The sequence below is a fragment of the Argentina silus genome (genome assembly GCF_951799395.1).
Source record: "Argentina silus genome assembly, chromosome: 10".
In the NCBI taxonomy this organism is placed as follows: Eukaryota; Metazoa; Chordata; class Actinopteri; order Argentiniformes; family Argentinidae; genus Argentina; species Argentina silus.
In genome coordinates this window covers 10,629,907-10,654,137 of record NC_139664.1, presented here as the reverse complement: position 1 = coordinate 10,654,137, position 24,231 = coordinate 10,629,907, and the positions used below count along the sequence as shown (strand labels likewise).

At 39.8% G+C, this 24,231-nt stretch overlaps 5 protein-coding genes across 6 annotated transcripts; all 5 read left to right on the top strand.

The window, feature by feature from the left end:
* The first annotated feature begins 434 nt into the window (after positions 1–434).
* LOC310811052 (tubulin delta chain-like) lies at positions 435–3,588 on the top strand. The gene is made up of 10 exons (XM_083679036.1): positions 435–665; positions 749–844; positions 943–1,004; positions 1,489–1,626; positions 1,817–1,958; positions 2,104–2,295; positions 2,449–2,544; positions 2,702–2,777; positions 2,914–3,049; positions 3,237–3,588. Exons 1-10 carry the CDS (start codon positions 562–564, stop codon positions 3,461–3,463), a joined length of 1,269 nt encoding a protein of 422 aa, XP_083535162.1. The 5' UTR covers positions 435–561; the 3' UTR covers positions 3,464–3,588.
* Positions 3,589–3,850: 262 nt separating this feature from the next.
* rbm12bb (RNA binding motif protein 12Bb) lies at positions 3,851–9,146 on the top strand. Of its 2 annotated transcripts, none has more exons than XM_083678695.1 (2): positions 3,851–3,972; positions 5,759–9,146. In XM_083678695.1, the coding sequence occupies exon 2, from the start codon at positions 5,781–5,783 to the stop codon at positions 7,710–7,712; it is 1,932 nt and encodes a 643-aa protein (XP_083534821.1). In that variant the 5' UTR covers positions 3,851–3,972; positions 5,759–5,780; the 3' UTR covers positions 7,713–9,146. The 2 variants fall into 2 exon arrangements, with proteins under 2 accessions (XP_083534821.1, XP_083534822.1); XM_083678696.1 differs by lacking the exon at positions 3,851–3,972 and having other exon boundaries at positions 5,630–7,753; positions 8,016–9,146.
* Positions 9,147–10,356: 1,210 nt separating this feature from the next.
* On the top strand, positions 10,357–14,943 carry gra (granulito). Its single transcript, XM_083678702.1, has 7 exons — positions 10,357–10,476; positions 11,058–11,137; positions 11,980–12,032; positions 12,252–12,327; positions 12,500–12,606; positions 12,885–12,949; positions 13,393–14,943. Exons 2-7 carry the CDS (start codon positions 11,059–11,061, stop codon positions 13,400–13,402), a joined length of 390 nt encoding a protein of 129 aa, XP_083534828.1. The 5' UTR covers positions 10,357–10,476; position 11,058; the 3' UTR covers positions 13,403–14,943.
* Positions 14,944–16,261: 1,318 nt separating this feature from the next.
* upp1 (uridine phosphorylase 1) lies at positions 16,262–19,997 on the top strand. Its single transcript, XM_083679576.1, has 8 exons — positions 16,262–16,375; positions 16,741–16,782; positions 17,190–17,307; positions 17,511–17,669; positions 17,844–17,958; positions 18,172–18,381; positions 18,915–19,061; positions 19,271–19,997. The coding sequence occupies exons 2-8, from the start codon at positions 16,745–16,747 to the stop codon at positions 19,420–19,422; spliced, it is 939 nt and encodes a 312-aa protein (XP_083535702.1). The 5' UTR covers positions 16,262–16,375; positions 16,741–16,744; the 3' UTR covers positions 19,423–19,997.
* A 564-nt stretch (positions 19,998–20,561) lies between these two features.
* Positions 20,562–24,227, top strand: stmn2a (stathmin 2a; the record flags this gene model as incomplete). The annotated part of the gene is made up of 5 exons (XM_083679260.1): positions 20,562–20,606; positions 22,958–23,053; positions 23,301–23,473; positions 23,765–23,956; positions 24,168–24,227. Exons 1-5 carry the CDS (start codon positions 20,588–20,590, stop codon positions 24,225–24,227), a joined length of 540 nt encoding a protein of 179 aa, XP_083535386.1. The 5' UTR covers positions 20,562–20,587.
* Positions 24,228–24,231: the final 4 nt, after the last annotated feature.

Sequence of the window (24,231 nt, the reverse complement as noted above, 5' to 3'; positions counted from 1 at the left end):
AACTTACATTGTACAAGTTTGTTTACTAACATTTCTTGACAATGTAGCTAGTCGAATGATAACATTGCATCTGAAACTCCTCCCCTCGACCTCATGCCATGAAAAGATGAGCTGTTGTAGATACTAGCTAGTTAGCTACCCCTGGGTAAAATGGGCTTCATTGTAGACTTTCTGTGGCTACAACAAAGTTTATGACTACACATCACATTCTGCCTTCATTTCACATTCAGCGCACAAGACAGTAACTACGCCTACGGATGGCGCTCGGACGCTGGATGACAGCCGCCCGCAGATTACTGCTGGTAAACTACCACACATGCTCACAGTTTCCAAGGAAGGCAGTTTCGATAGCTACCTAACGTAAAGGAAACGTCTTGGCTAGTGTCTGGCTACACCAGGCAACAACAAAAGGTAAAGGACTCAAGGACCAAAGATCCGATTTTTTAAAGCAAAACTGGAAGAGGAAATATATGGTATTTACACTCCAGAGTCAAACTCTCACATCTTCGTTTCGTGGAATCTTGTTATAGTTTGCTGCAAGTTAGATCCTGTCAGGGCATCATGTCCACTGTGCTGCTCCAGGTGGGCCAGTGTGGAAACCAGCTGGGCCTGGAGTGGTGGAAACTGATCACCAATTGCCAAGGCCAGAGCAGGGACAGTGACAGGTGATTCACTTTAATGTTTAGAAGAAAGAAAATGCTCTCTTGGGTCTGCTGGGTGCATGAATGCCTGCTTATTCTTTTCACAGGTGTCCATTCAGTGCTAGAGATGGGAAGTTGGCAGCAGTGTTTGTTGACAGTGAACCTAAGGTGCTCAGAGGGGCTCAACAGTTGGTGAGGAACAAGTGGGTACACAATGCCCAAACTTTAATTTATGATGCAGTCCCAAGCTCAGTGTTGACTTTGCTTTCATTTGCCATAATTTCCTCCTGTTATGAAACAGAAGACTGCAGGAGTCCAATGTTGTTCTGGCACAGGGTGGAAGGGGAAGCAACTGGGCATATGGTGAGGGCAGGCATAATTGCTCCAGTGAAATTGGCCAGTGTTTATTTTTTTCTACTTGTTGAAAGTATTGCTTTGCTAGAATAAGTAGTATTGGAATGCATTGCTGTCCTTATGAGACAGTCCCTGGGCTGTTACTCATTAGGTGAGTCCCAATAGTCTGTTCTGTATTTCTGGCATCCATTTTCCTCACTTCCTTCTCAAAATGCATTTGAGGAGAAGATCTAAGGTACTTCCTTTTTAGATATACTCACCCAATGCTTTTTTTAAGAAGCAAGCGAGAAGAGAGGATATGAGACATGATGGACTATTCAGACACAACCCCTGACTAAAAAGCACTTTGAATGAATGGGATTCTCCACTGAGCATGCTGTTTAGTCCAGGGGTAGGCTTAATCTGGCGCAGTGAAACAAGCCTATAGTGTGATTGTAGCTGAACACACACATTACCAAACTTTTTGACTGAATTAGTGTGAAACACTTTTTAGGCTACAATGGACATTGGGGTGAGGAGAGTGATGGGTTACTTCAGCGGACGATGGAGGCAGTTCGCAAGGAGGTGGAGAGAATAGACTACTATGGAGGCGTTGTGCTGCTCCACAGTCTTAGTGGGGGCACCGGATCTGGTGAGTTATCATGATCTAAGATCTGGTACAGAGGTAGTGTGAACCCCTCAGGTTTGCAGATGGGATTTTAACAGAAATGCCTTATGTTGATAGGCAATATTGGTAGGTACATTGCCATTGAACACATTAGATTTTTATGTTTAATGATGATGACTTATCTGGCTGTATGTTGTTGCCATTATTGTTCTAGGGCTTGGTTCAAAGCTGTGTGAGGAGATTCGTGAGACATTTCCTGCAGGTCACATTATGACTGTGTCAGTGGCCCCACACCTTAGTGGAGAAAGTCCCCTTCAGAACTACAACACTCTGCTGAGTTTAGCCTCACTGCACAGGTTTGTATCATTACAATTGTGTACATTACCTAACAGTTTTCAATATCAACAATATAAAGAGCTCAACCCCCCCCCCCTCCCCCCACTCATGTAATCTGTTTACAGAAGATTACGTGAGTCAGCCCTATACCTCCCCTGTCTGCAGGTCTGCTGATGGTGTGCTCCTGTTTCACAATGACCAGACCCTGACCTGGGCTCAGGCCCTGCAGAGGGTCCCCATGAGCACATCTACTCTCTCTGGTGCTCTATCAGCTGGTTCACTTTCAGTCATGAATAAATACATAGCCTCATGCATGGCTGGACTTCTGCTGCCTGTCCACAGTCTCACCACTGCCAGGTATCGATAGTCAGACTCTAGGAGGGTGACCTCTACATTGTAATCGGTGGGCAATAAATTTAACATTGCTGATCAATAATGTTCACTTTGTATGCCAATTGTCTCTGTTAGTCTTATTTGCTGATGTTTGTTGTTTCTTTTTTGCATCTCCAGTGGATGGAGTTTAGGTATAGAGCCCTGGGAACTGATTAGGTCTGTGTGCCCCTCACCTGCAGCTAAACTCCTGTACACCACCCAGGCCTATTCTAGGTGTAGTATTACACTCTTGTATCATCTAATACTGTACATTGATCGTGAATACCATGCAGCAGCATAAATTATTTCTCCTTTTTAGGGTTCAGTTTAAACATTTTACACAGACATTGTAATCAACAAATGTGTTTTATTGATGCCATCCACATTTCAGTGAGAAGTCACACTGGGAATCCTTGGCTGACTGCACCCTCCAAGCAGTTCCACAGCTTTCATCAGCAGGGAAATCTGTATCCTTTGACAAACTATTCTATTCTATCACACCCATTTTCCCTGCTGAACTAGATCATTATATCTGCTGAACTTTGTTACTGATGATATCTCATCTCCTTTCTTTATATATCTTTGACTATAGTTTGCCCTCAGTATAGTAGTCGTTCAGTGTTGGCTGTTGCCAGAGGTGAAAAGGATAACTCTTTCCTTCTGTCAAATGCCATTCAGAAGTTGAAAAAAGGGCACCGCTGTGTCTCTTGGAACCCCTTTCCTGTGGACCATTGGACTGGTGAGCAATGAACATGCCTGTATTTCAAATTATCCATTTTAGATATGATTAGAAATAGGAGCTTAACAGCAAAATTAAGTTTATTCTGTACATTAGGAAGTATGTGAGTGGTAAATTAGCAATGAAAATGGCTGTCTGACTCCAAAGTATTGAAGGTGTGTGTATGTCAAATTGTATTTGATTTCAGACCCTCACAACAAACTGGGAGACTCTGCTTTCTCACGGCTCCTTACTGTGTGTTCCAATCACAGTAGCATTTCCTGTCTGCTGGATCATGTTGTTCAGCGTGCTGGAGAGATGCTGCAAGCCAGGGCCTACTTGCACTGGTACCAGAGCTATGGTGTGGAGGAGGAAGGCTTCCAGCAGGCTCTGGACACATGTTCATCTATCTCAAAGGAGTATCTCACTCAATGACACAGAACACATGCATTTGCAAATGACTGTGCCACTGAACTTCTATGGATGCAATGAAGTGCCTTCAATGGACTTTCTAATCAAACAGATATTATTCTCACAACATTTTTTTTATTCAAATACTGTTAATTCTGATAAAAATAAAGACAGTATTATATCACCTTGTCCTTATCAGAGTACCGAATGCAATTAAGGAATATGATTTTTAATGAACATCTGTATTGCATTGGCATAACGAAAAACCTATGTGCCCCCGACCCTGTCCTCAGAAAATGGATACGAGGGTATATATTGTGATCATGTGATTAAATGTTTAGTCTCTCGCTCAAGGAACGTTGCCTTCCAGTTGGGGAGACAATTCTCCAGGCTTCCGTACTATGAGCGAGTCAAAGAAGAGCGACGACTTCACACAGAAACAGGCGCAAGCATTACCAACAACTTGATCTTCACCGAATTTGTTTTTTTTTCTTAATTTAAACGCAGAAATAGGTATTTCTTTCGCTACCTGTGTAAGTTTTCTCTTTGGTGACCGTCTGACTTGGACTTTACAATCTTATATAAACTGTAATCTGCGATGAGCTGTCAATTGAAAAAGCTGCAAGGCCCGTACTTGTAGTAGTACAACGGAAGGACTATTATGATTTTAGCGACTATTAGGTAGACTGCTAATCATGTGATGCTTGAACGTACAGGTAAACAATAACGTTATGGTGGTGTATGCCTGAGAGCTATACCGGTTGGCTAAGTTAGCAACATGCCTTGTTTGCTGGAAGTGGAACTTGGAAGCTTAGCTACTGGAAAGCTACGTGGAGGAGCGGCGTTAGTTTTGTGCGCTCTCCTACCAACCGGCGCACCAGGTTACCATATCTGGTAGCATTAGAGATGTTCTATATTGTAGAATAATGTTGAACTTTTAAATAGGCTTTTGGTTGCGTTTGTGTTGTAGCAGGGCTACATTCAAAACATGCGCCGGGTTTCAAAGCTTTGGCGGTGAACTATTGATTCAAAACAATGACGCAAGGCAAGCTCGTGCAGAAATGTGTTGGATCCCGAGTATACGACAGTATACTCTTGATGAAAACATCGATTTATGTGCTTTTCAAGGGAAACCTAGACTGACAATGCGAACAATAATGATTTTGAAAAGGACTTGTGGTGTATTTTTGAACGATCCACCATTCTACTTTGTTGACCCCCTAACCCGCCGGCACAGATGAAGCTGGGCGCTCCGCCCCATGGCCATGTTATCTAATCGAACGCTACTTTTGCTGTGCCTTGTACTAAATTGAGTTTCCTTCATATGTTTACTTTAAATAGTTTAGTAGCTTAATGACTTGACCATGGTAGCTGTGTGCGATGTTATCTTCTCTGAATTCAATGATGTGTGGCACACCATGGTATGTTTGGTCTGGCGATAGTTGTGGATTGCGGAAATATTTCTACCATGCGTTGAAAGTGTAGGAATGCCATTTGTATCAAGTTGTTACTGACCCTAGATGGACTGGAAACGCTCTGTTTTGTTGTATATAATTTCATCAGTGGCACATTCTGCATTCCTATGACATTGGCTGAGAGAGAAAGAATAGTAGACTAGTGGGCTTGATTGTATTGGCTATACAGAGATCTTATGTGTCGATATAAAAGCACTTAATAAGTATTTAGAAATATTGGTTAAGGCTGTGCCTCTTGGTTTTGATATGATATGAAGCCTTTGGCGAGACTGTATGGAAAAATGCCTACTTCTTTTGTTTCCATTTGAATCCATTCACAGCCATTGTCTATTTCACTGGACCAAAGCTCTTGCTGGTATCTTTGGGGCAATTTCATGCCATGTGGAGAAGCTGGTACCTTTGGGGCTATTGTAGTATCACAGTAGTGTGACTCAATGAAGGAGGATATTGCATGGAGATGAATCCTAACATTTTAACATGGGATTGAATTGTAGAATGTTGAAGTATTGGAAATATGGATATAATCACTCTAGTCTGTCATTAAAACATTCTTAATAATAATTCTTAGCCTTGGATGCACAGACATCAAGTGAATCTGTCAATAATGGCTCATCTTGGATTGTCACTTTTTGTACATCACCCTAATGCCAGAAAAAGGCATTTCCACTGTGTTTTTAAGTATTAGTAGGTGTTTTGGGACAACAATAGTCCTTTTAGAAGGACATCATGGCATTTGCAGTTTTTAATCCCAAGGAATCAGTGTTAGGTGATGTTCTGGAATTTCAGGTGAGCTAGACACAGGGTGTGTCTGCAATAATGCTATTCTGTAATTCTCTGTCTACAGGTGCTGTTATTTGTGGTTCGGCATGGCGGTGGTCATCCGTTTACAGGGACTCAGAATCACAGCAGGTTCTGAGGACATACGCACTTTCTTCAGTGGCCTCAAAATCCCTGATGGTGGGGTGCACATTATTGGTGGCGAGTTTGAGGAGGCTTTCATAATCTTTGTTTCCGATGAAGATGCAAGGCGAGCAATGACCCGCTCAGGGGGGTGCATTAAAGGTTCTCCAGTCAACTTACTGCTGAGCAGCAAGTCAGAAATGCAGAATCTTCTTGAAGCAAGTACAAAGAAACCTGAAATGAATAAAAAAAGACCATACAAGGAGGGTTTCAAAAGACGTGAAACACAGGCCTCCTTCAATGAGAGTCTGTCAGTGGAAATACGAAGAACTGGTCATCCTGAAATGGGCAACAGGTCAGGCCAGGGCCCTCACGGTGAAGTGCGTAGTCAGAACCGTAAGGCTGCATCCAGCAGTGGGGATGAGGTGTATTTGCTTTTGCAAGGCATGCCTTTTTCTGTAATGGAAGAAGATGTGAGGATCTTTTTCCAAGGGTTATTGATAGATGACATCATTTTAATGAAAAACCACCGTGGCCAACATAATGGGAAAGGAGTGGTCAAGTTTGGAACAACACTGGATGCTAGAGAGGGCTTGAAAAGGCATAGGGAATACATAGGATCAAGGTTTGTAGAAGTATACACGTGCACAGAAGAACAATGGTTTGAAGCAGGGGGTGCCGGTACAGGCAGAAGAGGGCCGTCTCCAGCTTACACTCAGAGGCATCCTCAAGATCGTGCAAGGTCACGCTCACCTCTGGCCCACAAGTCTAAGTCCTCTTCTCCACATGAGGAGCTTTGTATTCTGATGGAAAACCTGTCCTATTCAGTGCAAAAGAGGGATGTCAAGGAGCTTTTCCGGTCTGCAAATCTTCATGACAACCAGATTCAATACCTGCTTGGCAGCGATGGGAAAAGAACAAGGGCACTATTTGTGCTGTTCAGAAGTCTGAGGGACTATTGTGCTGCCTTGACTCATCATAAGCAGGAATTTCTGAACCGATGTGTTTATATCTCCCCTGTCTCAAAAGAGAAAATGGTTGCCATTCTGGAATCGAATAAATACACAGGGGAACGCTCTGAAAGGTCGAGCAGATCTCAGGAGAAGCCTTCTTGGCCCCTAAGTGATCCATATGACTCTGAGAGGATGTGTCTCTTTGTGCGCAATCTGCCATTTGATGTACGGAAAGTTGAGATTGTGGACTTCTTCCTTGGCTTTAGGATCTCTGAGGACGCTGTGGTCTTGCTGCGTGATGACAGGGGTGCTGGTCTTGGAGAAGCTTTGGTTATCTTTCAGTCTGAAAAAGAGGCTATGAGTGCACAGTCTCTAAATGGGCAAAGGTTTCTGGGATCAGAGCTCATTTTGAAATGCATTTCTCGGTCTCAGATGCGTGAACTTGGTATTGCAGACCCTGAAGTGAAAGTGCAGACACCCCGGGAGAGAAGCTCAGAGAGATACTCGGCCAGGAGCAGTGAGGCATCCCATTATTCTCGTGACATGGAGTACTCTGATCTCAGGGTCACTCCTGATGGCCACATTCCTCTGACTGACCTGCAAGTTCACATCCATGGAGGCCGCCATCTTGGTTCTCACATGGAAGGCTCTGGTGTTCCTCTTGACAGAGGCAATGGCTTTGGAACCTCTGCCCAGCAGTTTGATGGCCCCACTTGTCTGAAACTGGTTAATCTACCGTTACAAATCTCAATTGATGAAATCTATGACTTTTGCTATGGATATCGTGTAATTCCTGGATCTGTCTCTTTGCAATATAACAAGGGTGGGGTCCCTAAAGGCTCTGCAACAGTTGTTTTTGAATCTCGGCAGGAGGCATTAACGGCTGTTGAGGAATTGAGTGGAAGACCAATAGGCACAAGAAAAATACAGCTTGTGTTTGTTTGAAAGTGATTGACTGCTCTCCAGCATCTAACATTATCACAAAGGTAACTTGATGTGGCTCAGAAAAAAAGGACTTTCTTAGGAAGAACAGTTTGGAAAATATGTAGTCAGTTTGAGTATGTGGTTCTGACAAATGGGATAGAATGAACTATCTAAAAATTCAATCAAACTCCATGAATGGCAACTGATTAGCTACTATTTGTTTATTTTTTCCCCCTGGCAGAGTGCAAAGTAAGGCTACTCATTTGTTGTGGCGACATTAGTCCTTTCTCAATTGTTAAACACGATTCCTTATGTCCTCCTCAGCCCTCCATTCGCTTCCTTCTCAAAAATCATTGGAGGAGAATATCTAAGAGGGCAAACCTAGAACTTCCCTCCAAAGTAGAAAGCGGATGGAGGAGAGTACGTGAAGAAGAAGCACAAGTTTTCAACACGAAAACGACACGGGCCGCACGCGTGCGCCAATGTCATGCGAGCGTTGCAAGATTCTTTGACGCTCCCATTCAATCACTTCATCCACAACCGCATCTCAAATAGAAATAGGTCCTATTTGAGACGCTATGCTTCAAGCCATATTTGATATTGGTTTTCTCAACCGAATCACACCGATAGTTTTCTCCTTCCCAGTGTGAGCCTCAATATCAGACAAGCAGCCAACCTCAACAGGTGATATCTGTTAATCCATGCTGTTTAAAAGTATAATATTATACTTTTTTATACAAATATTATACATAATAGTAATATATAATACTATTACATGTCGTCTACATATATTCAATTAAGCCAAACAAATTACTACCTCATACTGTACCATCTGGAGATAACTGCAAGTTATTTAAGTATGTAGGCTACTGTACTTAAGCCAGAAGGATGTCTATTGAGACTATGCTATCTGAAATAAATACACCAATGCAATTGCTATGCCATCAGTAACTTGGCTATAGGTCTACTACATATCAATTATGTACAACATTCAATAATGTACTCACTAATGTTATAGCCCAGTGTTCAATCCTATGAATCTGTTGTTCAGTTTGCATACAGACAGTAAATTAGTATTAAAACAGCAGCATTGAAAAATAGCGTGAGGGACGGAAAAGGCGCAAAGTTGCCACATGACCCGCCCACAGTTTTTTGTCGTTCTCCCCTGCGTGTTTTAATCGCTTCTGAAGTGGGCACCTAAACGTTCGGCATTCGCACGTGTGGTTCCCGTTTAACAATTGAAAAAGGGCCATTTTTCAAATTTCCTCGTTAGCCTGTGTGATGTGTAAATTGCTTTTTATGTTGTTTTTTTTCTCCTCTAAATGGATGGGGTCAAAAGAACTTATCGTCATATTGTGTAGAAAAAGGAATGTGGCCTATAGTTGATATGTTTATGGCATTTTGTTGGTTTATTGTCTTTCAAGCTTGCAGAGGATAAATCCACAATTCTTTCATTAAAATACATACTCTGAAATCTTAATTTGTTGTCTTATTTAAAGGGTCAATATGTAACGTTCAAGCTTTCTAAACGCTTCCTAAAGGTTGTAAGTTTAATTGGCAACGATCATGGATGTTGTAGTTTCGAACCTAAAACACTTAAAAATGAATTTCGCCACGGTGGCAGAAAATCCTAACCATAAAGATGAACACATTGCAACTGCACAATATGGTATTCCCTATAGTTTGATTGATTGACTTCATGGTCAGTAGTAGAATGCCTCGGTATGTGACGTTAACTTATGGAATTATACTGATATGCTTACAACCAGAGGTAAGAACATTATAATTCAGTCCTCTATAGGCTACTGATATAGTAGTAATATAAATGAATGACTTTACAGGAGGGTAAAGTGGTTTACCATGGACCACTACATGGTGTACACTGAATTGCCAGTGCCCATATTGCATTATTATGGCACACGGAGGACAAACTTAATTGCAGAACTTAAACGGGATAAATCACTCAAAATACAATGATTGCCTACATGTTGTTGGCTTGGTTTATTCAAAACTCAACACATTACTTGTAGGTTGATCTACTGATTGAGTCATTGATTGTAGGACATTCAATATACTCAATTCACTATTTTTGTCCATTTTATGTCCAAGCACCAACCTCACCAAGTCAATTTCCTGTATGTGCAAATATACTTAGCCAAATAAAAGAATTCTGATTCTGATTCTATTGATCCCAGAAGAAGGGCTATAGCAGAATTGTGTTCATTTGTCCATTGAGAGGATATTGCGCGCTCTTGTGGCACAAACGTGAACTTTGTGCCTATATCAGAGACTGACCCATTCATTTCAATGGCCCCATTGCTATAATATCACATATTGCGTCATGCAGTTTCTGTTCTAATTTTTAGACAACATGACAATTATCCGATCACTTTTTTACTGCAGCAATTACATGCGTGAACCCCCATGAATTATAGCTGCGGAACAGTAAGGTTTGCCTTGTTGGAATAGAACATCATATTGAATATATTATAGTGATTCATAAAATACACTAACACTAGTTAACCAACAGCAAATTCGAAATCTGAACCCATTCAAGGATAACTAAATTCGTTTATCAAACTAAATACATGTTCTGCCTAGATGTGAACTAGCAAGCTACTTAACTGGCAAAGTATGTAAGCGTGTCACGCGCTCATGTGTGGGCAAGGAAGAGAGCAGCAGCAGAAACAGCACAGCACCAGTGCAGTAGTGTCTATCTGTCTATGACGAGGGAGGCACCGGCTGCCAGTGGGACTCCTGTGGGTTGACGAGCTAATCTGATCAGGTGATTATCCCATCATCTGAAACTGTCATGGTTTTGTCTTCAGTTTCAATAATTTGTGATCGTAAAGACATTTAAAACGTGGCATATTAATTACAAACTTCTTTAGCAGCGTTCAGACTTTAGCAGCGTTCGATGACATTAGTGACACGGTAGCTACTAGCGGGCTAACAGTATAGTTCGTTAGCTACATGGCTAGTGATGGTGCTGCCTAAAAAAAGTTTCAACTGACCATCGCAGACTCCAAAAACAAACATAAAACGTTCAATTATAGTGTCATCCAAGTGTCGGAGTTTGAACAACTAGCGTGGATCACAGGCAGCATGCTTTTCATGCTGGGTAAGTTATTCAGTGAAGGTTTTCTGTCGTAAACTTGCCGGGCAAAGAAGTGATCAAATCAGCTGACTCAGGCAGGGACAGTGTTTTGAGTGTGCTAAACAGAAATGTTTTGCATCCGAGGTAAAATGGGGAGTATCACCACTACAGGACAGAAGGCACTAGAAGAATAGATTTCTGCTGTGTCCTAATCGGAATCCTACTTAACTGGTCAATTCCACCAACTTTTGCAAAATCGAATTTTACAGGATGGAGGTTACAAGGAGACGGATCTTACAGAAGCACCTGGAGCCAGCCAGACCACTGCGTCGCTTTAATATTGACCAGGGTAAGCTGGACCTGGTGTGCCATTGCCATGTCTTAAGGCTAAGTTACTACACATCTATGCATATAAAGAAAAATACAGAATGGAAGTCAAAAAAGTATGTTCTTGTATCTCTATTGGTTGTTTGGTGAGTTAGTTAATCACAGTCATGTCAGTATGATAGAGTTGTATTGTTTCACATACCCAACAATGGTGGAGAGGAAAGAGTTTCAGCCTTAGTCTTTCTCAAAACAGATACAGAGGAATCAGCACATTTTCTGTCTTGATAAAGACTACAGCCAAAACATTGACAACCCTTTACTGCCCACCATTGTTGGGTATGGAATAAATGAGCAAGAACACACTTTTTTGCCTCCCAGTCTTTATTGAATTCATGTGCTCTTTGGGTGGCAATACCTATGAAGCACTGAGCCTATACACTTGTTACACATTTTTTTTCACATACCCTGGCTGTAGTTTTAGATGAACCAAAACAGTTCTTGGATAGTTAGACCTAGTTCTCTTGCCATATTCCCTAGCCATATGTATTACCATGGGGTCCCATTTAATTCAGAAAATATGTCTAATACCGTATCACCCTAAAATAACCCCTATTATAGCGTTATGATATTCTGAAGCCAAAGACTAAAACATTTTTTAAATCACTTTATTGTGCTATAATCCTTTTTGAATTTTGATGTTCTAATGTCATAACAATTCAACGATGGATTACAGTACATTAAAGTGCCAATTTCATTCTGTATAAACAGCAGTAAATAGATTTTATAAATTTTAAATAGACTACCTTTAGGTATTATACTTGAGCTAACAGGCAAAGTGTCTCACTTTTTGTTTGTTTTATACAGAGCCTTTCAGAAACACAGAGGTATATGCTTGTGCACAGACAGAGGACAAAACAGTGAGTGATTCGTAATCTTATTATCACAATACGTGTAACGGTGTAAAAGTCATATGCCTTCGCTTCACCCATAGGGACATTTTCAACCAGTCTTCATTCAAATTGGCCTCATTTTACAATATCTTCTAATTTTTTAAAGACTTTATGATTGGCATAGTTTAGGCTCATCTATTACCCTGTATTTCTTACAATGCTTGCTGGTGTTTATTCTCTTGAAAGATCAACAGCATTGGAGTGGAGCAGTTTTATGAAATTCTCCATCTCCACACTCAAAATCAACCAAACCCCCCAAAAGGTAAGCAATCATTACAAGTTAGCAGCTTTGGTGTATTGTGTGCAGCTTGGATGATTCAAGAATTGAGTTGCTAGTAATGTTGCAGTTCCTTAATGAATCAACTCACATCATTAATTTCATCATGCATTGCCATTCATGTTGATGCTTTGACAGGTTGAAATGTTTCTTTTAGTCAGGATATCTTACAGTAGAGATTTTCTGATTCAACTGGCAAGTTCCCCTGTTGCCAAAAGGAAGCCTGATTTCTTACCAGAACACCCAGTAGTTTTGGAAAAGGCGGTGAGCTTGTCATTACTTCATGCAAAATGAATAGTTGTTTTGTTATTTGATTCCTTTATTGAATGAGAAGAAATTAAGACGTTCCCTTATTTAAATTTCAAAATGGGCAAAGATTACATCAATCACTTCATATCTAACTTAACTTATCTGTGCTATCTATCTTTCCTTTTAGAGCTTACCGGTTCGCACTGTTATAGCTTGGAATTGATATGTATGCCTTATGTTTGTGTAAAATTGAGAACATTCTAATTCCTGATATTGACTGTTCAATTCTACAGAGAGACCCTGGACTTCCACGGCTGTGTGAGAGTTCTGAGAAAAGATGGATTGACAAAGATAAAATGTAAGTCAACAATGCAGACAAGTGATTGGAAAGAGAAAACTTGCTTAACATTTTTGAATGCTCACAAAACTGTGTTGTTCATCAACTAATATGAATGAAAATGTACATTTGTGAAAAGGGAATCAGAGTCAGTGTGGCAGTAGCAAAACATTTTAATTTCTGTTGAAAAATGGCCCAAATAAAAGTACTGTATAAGGCCCTATGGAACGAGTTGGATGCTTCTGCTAAACCCATTCTCACCTAAACATATCCAATGGGGTTAGGGTTCAACTAATTGCTAAATATAAATACATTAACACCAGACCACCATTGACATTTAATGTTTTCCTCTAAACAGTTTCCCCAAAAAGCTTCTTTGCAATGTCTATATTTAACATTTTGAATGACTGACTGAATAACATTTTGAGTATTAATCATGTATGTGTGAATACTTGTCTTTTTAGGGATGCCTAACATGGAGGGATTCTGACTGGTGCTGCTTTTGTACAAACCCCACCACTTGCTCTGCTAATTGTTTGCATTATGGCCTGTTTACCTTAAGTTAAGAGATGCAAATTCTTCCTTTTTTCCACTTCAGAACACTACAGATATCACTAATAGCATAGTCATGGGAGTCATAGATGAGGATGACAGTTACAATGACTGACAAATGTTCTGTACTTACAAGATTGACAGAATGATTGGCAACTGGTGGTTCTTTTTAGTGGACACAATAGTATGTTATGTCAGAGGAAGCTTTGACTTCAGATGCTGTGTGAATCCTTAAAATATGCCCTACATGTTGTGCGTGCTGCAATCTAAAATCCTTTGTGTATGCCTCTTGCTTGAATGATGCCTTGATGCTAACAAAGCCCCCCTTGCACTGTGTGATGTTAAATGACAGACTAATGATGAGGCTTCTGTTGAGGCTATTAGCCTCCAGTTACCTTTAAACAACTTCTACAGTACAGATACTACACTAACTTGCATTTATTCACCCATTCACTTTTTGATATGTTGGAGTATGGGGATTGAAGTTTCAACTGAATCCTTTACCTGTGATACTGAATCGTTTACCTTTACCTGCCCACAGCATCATTTGTCTGTATTGACCCATTGAGAACTGCTGATTGAAAATTCATAAATGTTAAAAGAAAATTATTTCTCTCCACTTTTGCACACTATCCTTCTCTGAAGGTCATCCCTGTAATGGTCTACAAATGTGCCTATTTATCTGAGTTTCATCTAGATATTGATTAAAGTTAATGTAATGCTAGTCTAAATTGGCACAGCTTTACAGCGACCCGCCACCTTATCTTGCCTAAGCACATACAGTGTTACTTTTTTTGCTTTCTTGAGCTTTAGAACTGCAACTTTGTGTTCAGAGACCATTGTGGTTGTAGTGTTAAAAGGAATATTTTGAGTTCCTATTTATGTCTGTGTTGAAGTATGTTATTTATTTTATTTTTTATTTATCCTTATTTGTTATAACCTATTTGCTTATTGAAGTTGAGTTATGATGGCGGGTGTTTCATAAGAAGATATTGGCTATTTGTTATTTTACTGAATTGACAGGAGTTTCCTTGGTTAATGTAATGAGGAAAAGCTTGAATAGTGCCAGTGTTAACATTTCTTTTGGGAGGTATAAATGGAAGTCATGGATTCTCCTCATTGATATGTTGACTGATTGTTCAAAGTAAATTATATAATTTGGTGTGTATTGTCAGCCATGGATGCTGACAACCTCTCCATGCTCAAACACTGTCAATAGTTGATGGGATCTGTCTGTCCTAACAACCTGTATTTCTATGCTCTCATATAAAAAAAGAAAGAATTTGCATCACTTGTCATTGTCTGTTGAAGTGTTATTTTAGAGGCATAGGTATCACATATTTACATGTATTGGTATGGAAGTATTGGAAGAGTATTGAAAAAAAGTGATGGGTTGGTTGTACTCTACTAGATTTCTTTTTTTTTTTGCATGGATAATACTTCAAAATCTCTACATTTCTAGAGTAAAGTGTCATTACTTCGAGAATAAAGTCGAAATTAAACTTAAAATTCAAGTCGAAATATTTAGAGAATAAAATGTTGAGAATAAAGTCACAGTTATATTTCAAGATTAAAGAAGGGGATTTGGTTAATTGCATGCCTCCCTGTTGTTGTGTGCCACTGTTGAAATGCCTAAGTTAGATGACCTGGCATGGTGAAAGACAGTCATGGCTATTTACAGAAATGGATGCAGTCCATCACATTCTGCGGGTAGGTTAAGTAAGCTACATCCAAGAGAGAAGCAAGCTTAGCCTATATAATACTATATGGTTTATCATCACTAGCAGGGAAAGTGCCAATGCATTTATTGAGACAACATCTTTGGGGCAGCATTGTTGATAAAAAAAAGTTGTGCTATTTGTGGGCAAGTGAATATAGTGTGCCGTTTGTAAAGTTGAACAGTATTGACAATTTATAAATCTGGTCAAAATAAATATGTGCCCTTTTTTATCAGATTTAATTTATATATCTGAGTCTCAAATGAACACATTCAATATTTACAGAAAATCTTAAATATTGAGCATATTTTAATATCTAAATATTTGATAACAAATATCAAATATTATTTTATATTAGCCAAAAAAATATAAAACATTTTTAGATATAATTTGTTCTGAAATATTTATTTTGCATGACAGATATAAGATATAAATGAAATATTTACCTTTTGCTAAATTTATTTTGGAAGCTAATATTTAGGTATGTTAACTATAGGCTCAGATTTATAAATTAAATCTACTGAAAAAAAAACTTACATATTTATTGTAAAAGTGTGTGCATTGGCCTATTGACAACTGTGCATCTGCTACGCCTTGGGCACTTGAAACGGATTAATTTATCCAATGATTTACCGTCCGTATAGTACGGGTTGCCGCTAGTATCATATGATGCAACCGTATGTAGCCTTGCATTTGTCCATTACTCTTGATTTCACTCTGCACAAACGCCAATATCTGATCCAAGTCCACGTGGTTCCTGCTCCGTATCATATGAAAAGCCTATTATCCGAGCAAAAAAGAAAAGTCTAAGTGCAACCAGTCATCACCGGTTTTTTTCTCTTCACTTGGCCATAATACTCTTCCGTAGATTAAAGTTAAGGTAGAAAACTGCACCCTGAACCCTGTTATTCAGCCCCATATCGGTAAAACTAGTCTAAGTTCCAAACTATTGTGCGTTTATCAAGTGAAACCTCACATGCATGGAAATTGAAGTGGCCATTCGTTAATGTGTAAACTGCGCCAGTGCTGCACGCTGTAACATCCCACAGCAGTTCTGACGTTCACGAGTTGGTGTCACGTACCAGTGACTCGGTGCGCACTCAACATATATTTCCAGGAGAAGGGCATCACATTCAAACGCGGCATCGTTCATACGCGAGTTATCCACCTGCTACAGGTAATTCAAATATAGGGTAACTGTATTTACTTGCTGAGAGAGTACTGAAGTCATGCTGTCGTTGAAGTCGATGGTGATTATTGCAGTTCTAGGATTTTGGTGTTTTACCGGTGAACAAGAGGTCTTCCTCGTGCTAGAACGAGCCTATCCCGTTGCTCTAATGACCGTAAATGCAGCTGTCCGACCCATTAACTTTACCTGCTGGTTACTTCTAAGCATAATATATAGGCGTATGAAGCTTTTTTGTACACATTTTAAATCTGGAAAATTACTCTTCAAGATAGTGATGTAATGTAGCCTATTTTGTAATTACGATTTGTAAAGGTCTGGTCGGGTGATCTAACTTTGTAGCCTACATTTCTCAGGAAAATGGCACCAGGTGATGAAAAAAATGAGACGTGCAATAGGTAAGAAAAAAATCATGGGTGGATAACGGTTTATACAAGTAGAACCTGTCTTCGTTTGTTGTTGACTTCAGTCCAAGTTTATGATTAAACCAGGAAATTGGGACAACGCCTGACTTCCTGAGCTAAAGCACGTAGAGACCGTTTCAGAACAGATATCGCACAATTTCAATTGCACTTTACCATAGCCTACTGACAACAGTCACAATGTAGCAATGTCAGTTTAAGCGGTTCATTAATTTTGTTGTGCTGCTAGACCTATTTTTCTTTTATAAATATAAAAGGAGTGTCATATCATAATCCTACATTTAGGATTTAAGGCACAATCAAGGGTCAAGCTGTTCAAATTGCAAATTGGGCCTGAAAATATATGTTTAATGTTAATGATCGTCCTTTTATTTCACTTTTAGTGCAAACACTGTCCATGTGCACAATCCACACCTTGAAACAATGAAAGATGACGTACTCTACCACTTTAATCTGGGGACCTCTACTCACAACCTTCCAGCCATGTTTGGTGATGTTAAAGTAAACATTTTACTTCATTATTACTAAATTGCAACTCTAAATGGAAATGTAAAACATCATCCCATTTATTGCATTAAATAGAATTCGACATAAAATGGTAATCTTTATTGGTATTGTCACAATGTATGTCTTATTTGCTTTTATACTACCCAAGTCCTTGTTAACACATGAACTGCCTAAATATTTTTTTGTCCTTGTCCCAGTTTGTGTGTGTTGGGGGCAGTCCCTGGAGAATGAAATCATTCATAGAGTACATGGCTGGTGAGCTCGGCTTGGAGGACCCCAAGTCTGAATACCCAAACATCTGTGCGGGAACAGACCGCTACGCCATGTACAAAATTGGCCCTGTGCTGTCTATTAGTGTACGTGAGGACATACCATAAAATGAATTTGATCATAAATCTATGTTCTCTCAGTAGAAAGTTGAAGGTTAAGCTTAATGTTGACATCTTGGTAATCTTCCATGACATGAGACTGAATTGAATGGATGTCCTACAGTGTAATGTGTGTCTTTGACATGTCTCTCTGTTCTCCAGCATGGAATGGGCATCCCCTCCATTGCCATAATGTTACATGAACTCATCAAACTGCTCTACCACGCACGCTGTACAGATGTTACAATTGTGCGCATTGGGACCTCAGGGGGTATAGGTAAAGGATTTATTTAGAAGTAGCTTGGCTTGCTCTACTTAGTATCAAGTGCCTTAAATATGTTGTCATTAACTATGTGATTTCCATTTTAGTTTCAGTAACAAACTTTTTTTTTTTTTTATAAACTAGTGTTAATGTAGGAGAAGTGGTATAATGTTATTCATATGCCTTCATAAAGCTATAATAACACTTATTTACTATTAACATCCACAGGCCTTAACCCAGGCACCGTTGTTGTCACCAAACAGTCTGTAGATGCCTCCTTCCTGCCCAGGTTTGAGCAGGTCATTCTGGGGAAGACGGTGGTGCGCAGCACTGACCTGGACCCAGGCTTGGCTGAGGAACTGCTACAGTGCAGCAAAGAACTGGGTCAGTTTGAGACGGTCATAGGCAATACCATGTGTACCATGGATTTCTATGAAGGTGAGGTATCATTTCAGTACTTTTATCATTGAATTAATTAATTTAGTAAAGGATACTTTAATTATTGTTGTTAAAGTGGAATTTTACCCTGTAATCCAGCGGATTTGTTGTTTACATTATTCAATAGTAGACACATTCACAAAAAAAGTCAATCTATCTCTGAGTCAAGATATTTTGCTTTGAATGCCCTAATCAGTCCTGATGTTTCAAATTGCCCATTTGATTAAATTCCTACAACTTCCGAGATTCCCCTCTCCCTCCCATGCGAGGTCCTTCTGTTGAACTGTGCTAGAGCATGCTACTGTCTGGGAATCACTAGCATAGTAGAGCAGGGTCAAAGTGCAAAAACTCTTGTCTGAATTTGTATTTTAACACGGTATGAGACTTTTTTAGGAAGTAAACACAGATGTTGCATTTCGATAGCTATGATGCAGCTGCACGAGAAATTATGATAGTTCGAGATGATATGCATTATGGATTGACCAGAAACAGTTACATTTCCCCTTTAACATTCAATGTTTTTATGTGTTCAGGGCAAGCCCGTCTGGACGGGGCCTTCTGCTCCTACACAGAGAAGGATAAACGGGACTATCTGACCAAGGCGTATGAGGCTGGGGTCCGCAATATTGAGATGGAGTCCTCTGTGTTTGCAGCCATGTGCAAACTCAGTGGTCTAAGAGGTGGGACACAAGTAACTCATGACTTGCAGAAATGGCATTAGCAGTTTCACATCTCTAGTTTCACTTTTACTTTATACTAGCTGTATTAGTTACAGATAACATATCATGTATTTTTGGTTGTTTGCTTGATTGTCTCACTATGATTTTGTAGAGTTAAACAGGCACAGCGGTAAATAATCAAACTTTGTTATATCTCTTGCTCTCTGAAGCTGCCGTCGTGTGTGTGACACTTCTGGATCGGCAGAAAGGAGACCAGGTGAACAGCTCTCACGAAGTTCTAAACGACTACCAACAACGTTCACAAATACTTGTCTGCAACTTCATTAAAAAGCTGTTGAAGAATACTCCAAGCAAAAGTTAATTTTAATATCTGATCATGTATTACTGATGAAGATTTATTTTATTTTAAAAGCTTAATTTACAACATCTCTGTGAAGTAATTCAATATAGTATGTATACAGTATCGATTTCACAATGTTATCATTCAGAGATGTGTAAAACAATTTTTGCCATAGATTGTAATTGTTATCCAGCCTTGTAATCTTGATAATAATCAAACTACTTGACACTACCTCTATTTTTTGTACCAAATAAACCAATGTAAGGTTCCATTGTAAGTAAATGATTCCACTAGTAGATGCATTAGTAGACGTTAGAAACAGTTTGAAAAACATAGCTGTCTTTTGGTATGCCATTCCTTCACTGTCAAGTGATATTTCAAGCCTAAAGCCTTTAAGGAAAAATATGTTTTCGTGTGTATTTGAAGTTTTAGGTGCTGCCGTGGTCAATTGTCATGACTCAAAGCACGTCAAGAATGTTAAAATTAAGACATGCATTCCTCATTTATGTTTTAAGTTTATGTCCTGTTAGTAAAAAGATGATGTAAAGTCTTGGAGTTAAATGTTGCATACTGAGTAATAAAACTGTTCAAGATTATTTGTGGATATCTTCTCAATCATCATGTCGATTTTCTTTCCTCTCATGGTACCATGCACTTTGGAGTTGATTGACAATTACAGTATTGATTATTGATGCATGCTTCTATTCCGTATGGAATTTAGTTACCATAGGAATTTAATGATGGCCTCATTAACAACTCTGTGATGTACATTTTCCCAACTCCGTAGGTCAATGATATCTCAAAGCGTTTCATTCTGAAACTATAATCTGGTAGCTCATTAGAGGCGCTTAAATGCCATTGGCTACGACTGTGCGTGTGTGCATGTGTATTTGTTTAGCTATCAATGGTATGTAAATTACTGTAGGCTTTTTCAAAAATAGCTATTCCATGAAAATATTTTTATTTTATGTTCACTTTTGATGAATGGCTGTCTCTACGAAAGGTTCGCATCAAAGGACAGAGGGTGGTGCTCTTGCGCAGAGTCGGTCATAATTAAACCGCTCCCATCTTCAGCGCTAGTCTCTCATCCAAGCCCTGGACTGGTCTTATTCGCTGACTCAGTGCCTTAAAACAGCATTTTCAACCCGCTGACCAGAGCTGCTACATCCGCTGCTATACAACAGCCATGGCCAAAACTGCAGTTGGTAAGGATTTTATTAATAATTTCTAAAGGAAGTGTTGGGAGCGTTTGATTATGGGAGTGGATGCTGAAAGATCCATGCCGACAACTGCATCCTTTTCTAAATATGTGTCTTTTACAGCATGGGCCCCATGGACCATTCTTCTTAGTGAAAGCAAACAAAAACGGCGGTTGGATAGAACTATCATTGTCAAAATCTGCGATAGAGTGTTTACCCTCGGAAACTGAAAATGGGACAGTATTCACCGATTTGTGGATGGGGGGAGGAGGTGGGGGTACATTTTATTCAAGAAAGGCTGATAGTCTATTCAGTTAAATGAAAACAGGAATTGATGTCATGCAGGTTTTGTCCATTTGCAGGGAAATATGCAGATGAGTAGATAGATAAAAAAAAACAAATCTTTTGATTTACATAGAGGTGTGCAATTTCTATATTTACAATGTTTTATTTACAATGCTGCACCTGCGGCTGTGATACAGCGGCGGCGGCTCCAACAGCATAATGCAGAAAGACCCCACCCAAGACGCCGGTCTGCCTACCATTTCAAGACATGCTGACAGGCGCTGATACCACTTAGCCTACTTAAATCCCGTATTTGTGTGTCTATTCAAATTATAGCCTATTTGTTCACGGTTATTATTGAGAATATACTTTTTGGGGATAATGAACGAGGTGTGAATATGTTGTTTTCACCGGTTCATTTACTATTATAGTTGACATCCTTTAGCCTAGGCTATTTCTATAAAAAAAAATGTCTGTGTCATGCATTTGCGATGAAATCAGTGTTTTAGATCCAAATCAAGAAGATACAAAATAACAAAATAACAAAATAACAAATAATGAGGGTGATACTTGAGGCCATGAATCTCAGCCATAGCCAAAAGAAAACAATCATGGCACTGAATAAAACATGTTTTTATTTCCATAGGCGTATAATGTAAAACAACGGGAGAGGTAAACAGTAAAGTGCCATATCTTTTGTGATTGATTGATTAAGTGATTGATTACTCACTAAATTACTTGTTGAATGAATCAAATGAAAAGATGATGATCATTATCATCATCATCATTTGTTTGCTGTTTTCTTATGCAGCTGGAAACGCCTACTATTTATGTTACACTGACTTGTTATAGAATGCATTAGAATAGATCCATATTTGTGAATATATGATCTGTGGCAGACTGTGCTGAGCTGTAGCAGGTCGGCAGACAGCAGGGTGGGAGAGTGGCCAGCCCTGCAGCAAGGGGCCGATCCACACGCTGCAGCAGTTGGCTAATCAGTATTGACAATCTGCAGTCCTCTTCGGATAGTGCTCTCTCTGATACTGTGGCGAAGTGATCGCTATACCTAATGGGTACATGTTTGTTGTGATGTAGAAAGAGAGACTAGGGACTAGAGACTAGTGTCATACAGGAAAAAAAATAAAATAAGGAAAAGGCCAGTTTCTCAGGGGTGATATTCAGCTTGCATCATAAACCAATAACCATGATTAACTATCATCAGCAGCCCATGAGCATAAGGACTTCAGATCAGAGCAACCTTGCAGGTGCAACTTATACAACGTACTGACATTGGCAACTTCATTGAGTTTACATTAGTCATCTTCAGCGTAGAGATGATAGATATTTAGATACAAGCTTGAAGGAGGGCATTTGTGGGTAGGTGGAGTCTCCATTAGGTCGCCATTACCATGAACCTTGTAATGAAGTGATAAATGTCTTTGTAATGACAACCATCAAAGCACCATTAAGAGGAGAGACCATCTATAATCTCTGCCCACAGGATACTGGAAATGCTAATTAGCTTTCTGTTATCAGGTTTTATCGTAATGGCACAAGTGACTAATAGTTACTCAAGTGCCGGCCGACTAGTTGGTGTAAATAATACATACGTATGTAGGCCTAAAAGATAGATTTTTGTATGTTTCTTCTGTCAGTCACTGATAAAACTATGGATTTTTACTGTTAACAGAGCAATGCATTTATCAGCAGAATATGAGTTTATCTGTGTGTCTTTTTTAATTTTGGGAATATCAGATCTTGAGGTCTGGGCCAATATTTTGCTTTGTCATGCCCCAAAATGCTGCACAGCAGAGATGACCAAACAGAAAGGATTGCATCAATATGGTTACAACTTTCAAGTAATGATGGAAGACAAAAATAATTGATCACTAATCATTGTGAGGGCTCCCTGGTTTCTATTGCAGTTAAACGTTTTTAAAGAATGTCATCAGAAATATGAAATTCTCTCCTTTAAAGGTGCTATTCAGTGTGTAAATGTGCTGTTTTTTTTAGAGCCGTACTACACAGACAGAGCAGAGTGCTAACAGCAGTGTGTGTTTGTATTCCCACAGCATACAAAGAGAAGATGAAGGAGCTGTCTGTTCTCTCCCTCATCTGCTCCTGTTTCTACCCAGAGTCACGCAACAAGCTCATCTGTGAATTTGAAGGTAAGAACCAGGTCACACTTTGTTATCAATGCAGAGTCTTTTGGAGAAAGCAAGTGCTGCAGTCTGCATGTGGATAAGTAGCCAATGCCATTATTAGTTCAAGTCAATCCAGAAATGTACATGAATTAGCCCTTGATTTCATAACCAGCCCTTGATTTGAGTTTTTTCAGATAATAAATTAAGGTAACATCATTGAATTGGCATTGACCCCCTGACTCTTGACTCTCCAACTCCAACTCTGAAGCAGACATGGAGGTGAAGCCCATAAATAAGCGGGCGTCTGGCCAGGCCTTCGAGGTGATCCTGAAGCCACCCTCTCCAGTGTCTGACTCGGCCCACAGCATCACCTCACCCCCAAAGAGGGACATCTCCCTGGAGGACATCCAGAAGAAGCTGGAGGCTGCTGAGGAACGGAGGAGGGTGAGTAGGCCGCTCACATGTCCTGTTTGTGTGTGTATTTGTAAACAAAGTGCTCCTCGTAACATACATGATTCTATGCATTTGTGTTTGAGTTCTCCGTTCATTGAATAATGCCCCTGGCCATAGTCTCCAGCCTAAGGTGTATATAGGAAATACCTAGTTACACAACTTCTTATTCAGTATTAACAAAATGAACTACTACTAAACTACTGTAATGTGATGGTCATGGTCAAATACTTAAACTGATAGTTATAATACAAATGTAATATAAATGTAATATCTGTGTTTCAGTCCCAGGAGGCCCAGGTGCTGAGGGCCTTGGCGGAGAAGCGCGAGCACGAGAGGGACGTGCTGCTGAAGGCCATGGAGGAGAACAGCAACTTCAGCAAGATGGCTGAGGAGAAGCTCCAGCTGAAGATGGATCAGATCAAAGAGAACCGCGAAGCCCATCTGGCAGCCATGATGGAACGCCTGCAGGAGAAGGTGAGATCACTAGAGCACTTTGTCTCAAAGTGTCATCTTGGATAGAACAGAGTTTTAGTGACACATTGAGTAAAGAGAACAGCTGGAACTGCCTTCTGTAACATTAGTGATCATGGTAATTTCTCATTGTAACTCATTCTGGTATTGTAGCTACTGCTACAGTGTGACTTCCTGTCCTGTGTTGGTATCAACTTCCTCTTCTCCCCACCAGGAGAGACATGCAGCTGTGGTGCGCAGGAACAAAGAGCTGAGGGAAGAGCTGACAGCGTGAGCCA